Source organism: Apodemus sylvaticus, chromosome 1 (genome assembly GCF_947179515.1).
Source record: "Apodemus sylvaticus chromosome 1, mApoSyl1.1, whole genome shotgun sequence".
Lineage (NCBI taxonomy): Eukaryota > Metazoa > Chordata > Mammalia > Rodentia > Muridae > Apodemus > Apodemus sylvaticus.
The window spans coordinates 25,122,800-25,131,057 of NC_067472.1; the positions used below are offsets into that span (position 1 = coordinate 25,122,800).

At 45.3% G+C, this 8,258-nt stretch overlaps 1 protein-coding gene across 1 annotated transcript; it reads left to right on the forward strand.

Annotated features, from left to right (window-relative positions):
* Positions 1 to 889: 889 nt before the first annotated feature.
* Positions 890 to 6,153, forward strand: Ppp1r3c (protein phosphatase 1 regulatory subunit 3C). The gene is made up of 2 exons (XM_052186724.1): positions 890 to 1,443; positions 3,577 to 6,153. The coding sequence occupies exons 1-2, from the start codon at positions 1,430 to 1,432 to the stop codon at positions 4,514 to 4,516; spliced, it is 954 nt and encodes a 317-aa protein (XP_052042684.1). The 5' UTR covers positions 890 to 1,429; the 3' UTR covers positions 4,517 to 6,153.
* The last annotated feature ends 2,105 nt before the right edge of the window (positions 6,154 to 8,258 follow it).

Sequence of the window (8,258 nt, forward strand, 5' to 3'; positions counted from 1 at the left end):
ACAGCAGGGATTTCTTGTTCTTTATTCCATTGTAACAATTCTAGTGTTTGACAGCTAAATGACAGAGATTTTTTTTTTTTGCATATTCTAATTGGCTTCTAGATAGCCAAGCAGAGAGCTAGGTCATGGGCTTTGTAAAAATAATATGTATACATAACGCTTAACAACAATTAGAAAAAAAAAAAAAGAGGCCAAGAATTTGAAAGAGAACGTTTGGAGGGAGAAAAGGAACGGGGGGGGGGGGGGGAGGGGACAAAAAAAGAAAAAAATTTTTATTTGACTAACAAATTTAATTTTATAACTTCCCCTCCCTGCATACTGTCCCCTCCCCCATCCCCACCTTTCCCCTCTGTTTTCTCTCTGTAACTGCTGAAATTCACTCGGTAGACCAGGCTGACTTTGAACTCACAGAGATCCTCCCGCCTCGGCCTCCAGAGTGCTGGGATTAAAGGCGTGCACCACCACACCCAGTCAAACTTCTTAGTTTTGAATAGTACAACTGATATCCGTCCCTCAAGCTCCAAAAGAAAATAAGGAAATCTCAGCAAAAGCTGCTGGGTGGGGAGGGCATGAAATGGACTGAGTTTTACCTCTGCCTAAGGCTGTCAGAACTCTGTCTAGGGATTTGGGCTGTCTGCTGTGTCTGGTGACAAAGAGCAAGGACAGTAACTTCATGTTGGCTTACGGTTCTCTCTTCCCAGGAGAAAACTGAATAGGTCAGCATACAGTGTCCATTTGCTTATTCAGAGGTGGAGTTTCTCTAGGCTGTTCAGACTGGCCCTCTGCCTTCAGAGGGAAGAGAACGCAGGGCCGCTTCGGTCCATGGGCTCACGTGTTTTCTTAACATTTGAGTGGTTGTGTGGCTTTATTTGTGGAGGAAGAAGAGCCAGCCAACTTCTTTTGGCTTGGGCCAAGGTGCTTGGACCCACAAAGCAAGGAGTACCACGAGCTTTACAAATAACACAGACACCGGGTGGAGCCACAACTTTCTGAGCTCAGAAACTCTGCACAGATCTACGCAGCGTTTCCATGAAGACCCCGCCAGGCTCGCACAAGCTGCAGAAGGCCAGCTGCGAGCGTGAGCTACGTGCTGCACGCCAGGTTCCAGGAACACGGCTGGGTCTCGCTGGCCCAGGGCTCTGGGACACTGCGGCCGCCTTCCAGCACGCTCTGGTCACATCCAGCCCCGCGGTGATCACGTTCCAGGGACAGGGGCTCGTGCCCCAGCTGCGCAGTGGTTGGCCGGGGCATCCAGCCTCTGATTCGTCCGAGGGACCGGCTCACGTGATCGGGCTCTGATAAGTTGCCTCCCCGCCTGCCTGTGGTCAGTCGGCGGCGGGCTGGACCGCGGCGCTGCATCCGCTGCATAGTGCTGGGTGCGAAGTTGCTCAGGTTGCAGTTGTCGCGGTCGCCACTGCCTCCCGACTCAATGAGCTGCACCAGGTAGGTTCAATGCAACTCTGCGCCCTAATGGAGGGGAATCTGCAGCTGCGGCGACTTTGGGGGCTTCTGTGGTTTTGTCTTCTCTGCAGATGGGAGACTCAGGTTGATGGCTGAGTTGAATCGTTCCGGAGGCTTTGAAGGGATGGGATTTAGTTGTATTTCTTGGCGCCTGTTTTGGGAAACTGCATCTCAAAGCAGAAACTGCCTTAGTGAGTCAGCTTTTGCTGGGATTCCTTGCTGAAGTGACTCTGTTGCCTTTGAGCTCAAAGACCCAGACACTTGGGGGCAGTTTAGTCTGCACCCTTACATTGTTGGTGAGGTAGTTTTATAGCCAGTGGCAAAAGTTATGGGAGGATTTTGCATTTCTTTTCCCCCCCACTTCCCCTATTCTGGTTTGTCATAGAAAATTCAGTCTTAGAGTTTGAGCAAACTATTATTTTTAACTCTTGGCCGGAACTTAGAATTCCAGGGAAATAGATCAATATTAAAACTTTTTATAAATGCAGAAGTAAAAAAGGAAAAAAAAAACCCCAGCTTAACCAATAAATAACAAATAACAGCTCCATCAACCAGGCAACCAAGACCATCTCATGAAATGTTGTGTCTCCAGTCATAACTTAGTCCAAGAATTTTCCCTCCCCAAATCCTGCCTGTTAACGGTTGTGAGACAAATAGACCTTGAGTTTTTGTTGCTGGAAGTTTGTAATCTTCTCAGAAAAATCCTAGAGCTATTAAAGTGAGTTATATATACATTCTTTCCTGGCCACTTTGTGATGATGACCATTTACAGTGTTGTGCTTAGCATTGGTATGAAGAGAATTCTTTAAGTCAGATCATATATATGATCAAAGTAGGTTATATGCATATGTGAACTGTTAAAGAATAAATAATAAAGCTAGATTGCAAAATGGTACCTACTGTATTTCATGTTTCTTTCGCCTATAAGACTGGAATTGGAAAGAAAAATCTTAATTCTGTAAGTGTGGAAATACAGTGGTTCAAGGGAAAGAAAGGCCAGAAAAAGTCTTGATGGATGATTCTGGGTTCGATGAACTATTACTATTGCCTTTCTACTTGTAAATACCAGCTGCTGAACAATAGGAAACACCATAGAAGCCCAAACCAGTAGATTCTGTGATTCCATCAGGCAATAAGATGATAATGAATATCTTAGTGTTTTCCCCTGTAGTTTTTTCAGTAATTTTATCTACATGTATTTTAAAACAGTTCAATTTCAGGTTATCAGTCTTTAAAACAATGCTTTGCTTTGTATATGTAATGTACACCACAGGCTACAAGACGGAGCTATAGTACCGGTGTTTATTATTGGACAGAATGAACGAGTCTGTTAGCCCAACAGTCAGCTATTCCATTTACAGTTAGACCTGTCACAGGCAGCTTTCTATATGAAATATAGGTTGTTTAAAGTTTGTCCTTCAGTTTGTGAGATGTTGGCTGGTGTCACAGTTGGCTATTTGTGAAAAATGAGGATTACTATGATAAAATGCAAAAGTCATTCTTTTTTTCTTTTAACAAGTGTCACCTCCTGTCACTGAAAGGACAACATGACATTTTAAAGATTGCTTCATTTATATCTTTCCAAGTGGATTACTTCTCCTGAGAAGTAAAACCGGTTCAAGAGCCAAAATTAGAAATAGCAGCCAGAGGGAGCGAGAGGCTCTCTGGGACTGTGATTGTGGAAGAAGCTGTCTGGCGAATAGACTCTTTGGGGGATGCTATAAGACCAGATTTACCTTTCTGGCTCTATGCCATGAAGCTCCGCTGTAGTGGTTCTAAGTCCCAGGAATCTGAATTTTATTTTATTTTTTCTAAAGGAAAGAAACTCCTCAGGTCTTGTTGACCTGACAGGTTTAAGAACCACTGTGTCAGACATGATCAGATTGAGCCCTCTGGTTTCTCAGCTGGGTAAACCAACCCCCCTCTGAGTGTTCGCATGGGCCCAGCAGCCTGCCAAGGACAGAGCTAGACTGCAGATCTCATCACCCCAAGTGCTCTCCTTTTCTCCATATGATAGCACCTCCCTGCACTGGAGTCACTAGCGTGTGTGCATTTGGGATCAGGGGAAGATGGCTCCAGACCTCAGTGATTACCACTGTTTCTCTTCCATTCCAGAATGATCCATGTGCTGGACCCACGTCCTTTGACAAGTTCCGTCATGCCAGTGGACGTGGCCGTGAGGATTTGCTTGGCTCATTCACCACCTTTGAAGAGTTTCCTGGGTCCTTACAACGGTTTCCAACGAAGAAATTTGGTGAATAAATTGAAACCTTTGAAACCATGCCTCAGTGTCAAGCAGGAAGTCAAATCACAGAATGAATGGAAGAAACCACATGAGCAGGCCAAGAAGCGGGTCGTGTTTGCAGACTCCAAGGGTCTGTCACTCACCGCTATCCATGTCTTTTCCGACCTTCCAGAAGAACCTGCGTGGGATCTGCAGTTTGATCTCTTGGACCTTAACGATATCTCCTCCAGCTTAAAACTTCACGAGGAGAAAAACTTGGTTTTCGATTTCCCCCAGCCTTCAGCCGACTACTTAAGTTTCCGGGACCGCTTTCAGAAGAACTTTGTCTGCCTCGAGAACTGCTCTTTGCAAGATCGGACCGTGACCGGGACAGTCAAAGTGAAGAACATAAGCTTTGAGAAGAAGGTTCAGGTCCGGATCACCTTTGACAGCTGGAAGACCTACACAGATGTGGACTGTGTGTACATGAAGAACGTTTATGGCAGCTCAGACAGCGACACCTTCTCCTTTGCCATTGACCTGCCCCGGGTCATTCCGACTGAGGAGAAAATTGAGTTCTGCATTTCTTACCACGCTAATGGGAGGGTCTTCTGGGACAACAATGAGGCTCAGAATTACAGAATTGTCCACGTCCAATGGAAACCCGACGGGGTGCAGACTCAGGTGGCGCCCAAAGACTGTGCATTCCAACAGGTGCCCCCTAAGACTGAGATAGAACCCACAGTCTTTGGCAGTCCGAGGCTTGCTAGTGGCCTCTTCCCAGAGTGGCAGAGCTGGGGGAGAGTGGAGAACTTGACCTCCTATCGATGAGTTAGGCAATCTATAGACTGGCCTTGTCTGATCATAATCCTCATGCAATTCTAGGTCTGTATTGCTCAATCTTAGGAAGTCGTAGTCACTTTCTATCTGTAGATTTAGGTATGAGCTGTTGGGGCCTGGCTACAGAAGCTATAGCCACTTGAGAATTCGTGTTGGGGTCTATGAGGGTGGCACCACCAACTTTGTCCTGAAGGATCAAGGACAGCCTGGGAACTAGTTTTATACAAATGACACCTTTTTAGGGGGTTGCATTACTTCCCCCTCAGTTCACTAGCTTTCACTTTGAACGAGGGAAGGTTTGAGGACAGTTGATGGTGATAGAACGCTGTGGTAAGGGTGTGAGGAATGTGAAAGGTACACGCTGAGGGCTCTGAGATGCAAGTCAGAGGAGGAGCATTGGTAAAGTGGATAGTAAACCATTCGTGGGAAAACATTTACCTTGTGTTCCAGAATGATTTCTGTGAGCTTCTCCAGAGGAAATAGCTCAAAGATGGGAAAGAAATCCATTCTATGTATTCTTGCATAGAAAAATAAAAGGATGTTGGATGGTACTGGGGGAAGATGAATTGGAGTTCTGAAGAATCGAGATCTTGAGGGCTAGAGACGTAGCTCAGTTGGTAGTGTACTTGCCTAGCATGCGTGAAGACCTGGGTCCCAGGTCTAGCACCATACAGCTGCGGGTGGCAGCACCTGCCTCTAATCCCAGGATGTTATAGTGAAGGTGGAGGCAGGAGGATTAGAAATCCTTGACACACAGGAAGTTAGAAGCTAGCTTGGGCTAGACGAGTCCCTGTCTCAAGGAACCGATGATATCAAAAGACCTCAAGTGAATAAACGCAGTCTACAGAAGCCATGTTTTTGGAGAGTGTTGAAGCTAATCTGGCTTCGCATTCCTCGGATAAGCGACTTTGTGATGAAGGCATCATTCTTGGGTTCTCGCTACAGAATGCCCCCTCACATTGGGCCTGTTGTCCCTAGTGACTAGCAAAGAGAGCTCTTTCAGTGCCTCCATTAAACCAGGACACTGTAGCTGTTTAAACCGGTTACCTGTATGGCCGTCTAATAACTCATGAATTTTTGGGGCCTTATTTGAAGGTCTATTCGCTGGTGTTCTCCTGAAATCCCCAGGAGTACCATCAGTGTACACAACCCACATCCTTCATATTGAAGGTGACTCATCTTTCTGCCACACTTATTCGATGTGATGTTTGAAGTGGGGACTGACACCAGCGTCTCAGTGCAAGAATCCAGGACTTTGCACATGAAAGTATTGGTCTATCTCATGCCTATTTTTGTCTTGCTGTTTTAATTTCTAGTCAAAATGCTTTTTAAAAAAAATAGATAAGAATTATTTTGAATGTGAACTGTTTTTGTGTGTGCATAAATCCACTTTGTGGGATCTTGAGAACAGGTGTCCTGGGATGACTGCCACCATTATCAATGTGCATGTCCTTTGAGGTGTGCTGGGAAAGTTCAGTGAATTGTAATGTATGTGATCTGCTGTGCTGGAAAAAACACTATTGGGATCCCTCTCCTGTGTTTGAGCTTTGGTTAGCATCCATAAGTTCTCTGCTGTAAATATCTACATTGTCCCTATGAGCCTCTCACTTTAAGAATAAATGTGCTTGGTAAAAGACCGGAGAATGTTTTCTTTCCCATAACCATAACTGATCAGATCAGAAATGTAGCGACTAAAGTTCTCCGGTTTTGCCTGGCAAGCAAGCTGGTTTGGCTTGCAAGCAGAGGCAGTAAGCTGAGCTGCTGTAATTGTCCCTTGTCTGTGGTTCCTTCCTACCTTACCTGCTTTGTGCTGGCCCAGGCTTATCTTGGGTGCTACCTGTTACTTTTGTGCTGGGAAGGAGATGATGCAGGGAGTGTGGAATAGCTCTTACTTTTTGAGCTCTAGTTTCTCTCTGAGGGGCAAAGCTTGGAACTTCAGAGAGATCCCAGAAAGGGCCCATGGGTTTTAGTCTTGGGCTGAAGGGGAAGCACATCTCTTTAGGGTCGGGTCAGCAGGTCCAGGAACCTAAGCTGCTCTTCCAGTTTTGCCTAAAATTTCCATAAAAGTACATACCTTCATTATTATTTCAATTTATTTATTTACATCACAAATGCTGCCCCCTCTCCATCCTTCCACCACAGATTCCCTCCCTCCCTCCCCCTGTCCTATCAAGTCTCTGTCAGATTAGCACATCCTCCCTCATTGGGGCCAGACAGGGCAGCCCCATTGGAACTTCACACAGTCAGACTGCCACGTCAGGGACAGCCTCCACTCCAGTTGTTGGGGGACTCACGTGGACACTGAGCTGCACACCTTCTATGTGTGCAGATACACGGTGTCTTAAAAACTTTTATTGAAAACATATTATATACTTTGATCATATCTTCCCCTTCTTGAGTTTCTTCCAGCTCCTCCCTACCTATTCAACTTGATTTTTTTTTTAAAAACTTCTTCTTTATGAAACAAGCAAGCAAGAAAGAAATACCCCTCCCAAACAAAATGGAAATTCAAAATAAACAAGTGAAAGACCCATAAGACAAAAAACAAAAAATGCCCAAAGCAAAGCAAAATGAAACAAAAAGTCTACAAAAAAAAAAAAAAAAAAAAAAAAAAAAAAAACCACTGTGTTGTTAGCTATGCGTTGGTTCTGTTCTGGGCATGGGGCCTGCCTGGAGTGTGGTTAAGTGTGTGACACTTCATTGGAAAAAACTGACTTTTTCTTAGCCAGAGGAGCTCCACTGCAGATAGCTTCTTGCTTAGGAGCGGGGGCTTGTGATCACTCCTTTCTCAGTGCTGGGACCCATCTGCCTGGAACCTGTACAGGCCTGTGTGTGCCGCCAGTCAGGTCATACGTTCTTCAGCCCGGCTGTGTCTGGAAGACACCGGTGTCCACCAGCCCTCTGGCTCTTACTGCCTTTCCTCCTCCTCTTCTGCAGAGTCCTCTGAGTCCTGAGGGGTCCCCTGAGCTTTGAGGGATGTATCCCACTGCAGACTGAGTGCTCCCAAGTCTGTCGGTCTCTGCACTTTGTCTGCTGCTCGTCTCTGTTTACACAATGTCTACATTGAAGGGATAATCAATGACTAGTCTTTCTGAGATGCTGAATTATAAGAATAAACTTTTATAACAGCATCCTTTGTATCGGGGGCTATAAACTCTGTGTCTGACCACAGATGTATTTTATTTGGTACACAGATTTTTTTTCTTTTGAGATAGAGATTGACTTTATAGCCATGGCTGGTCTGAAATTCTCTCCATAGACCAGGCTGGATTCAAACTTGAAGCCCTCTTTTTATTTCTGCTTCTTAGGTGCTGGGATTATAAGTATTTGCCAGCACATCTGACATAGAATATTTTAAGAAAAATTTATTGTTAAGGCAAACAGAGAAGACATATATAAAACACATAGATGTTATTTTTCTTTCTTTAAAACTTGCAAGTTCTGTCCTCCTGGGAACAAATGTGTGGAGCTGAGCAGCAGCCTCCTCCTTTCCACAGGGCATGCCGCCCGGACTGGGGCAAGCCTGGGCTGCTCTCCAAGCTCTCTACCCTAGGCTGGATTCCGGTATACTGTTGGCTGGTCTCTCAAGGTCGCAGTCAGCGTTTCGTCCCTTCTGGATCTATTCACGGTAATGACTGTGTGAAGAACACTGGCTTCCAAGAGGTGCACAAAACTCGTATTGAGGTCCAGAAACCATGAGACCCAAATGTAAACTTTATAAAAGAAGAAAATA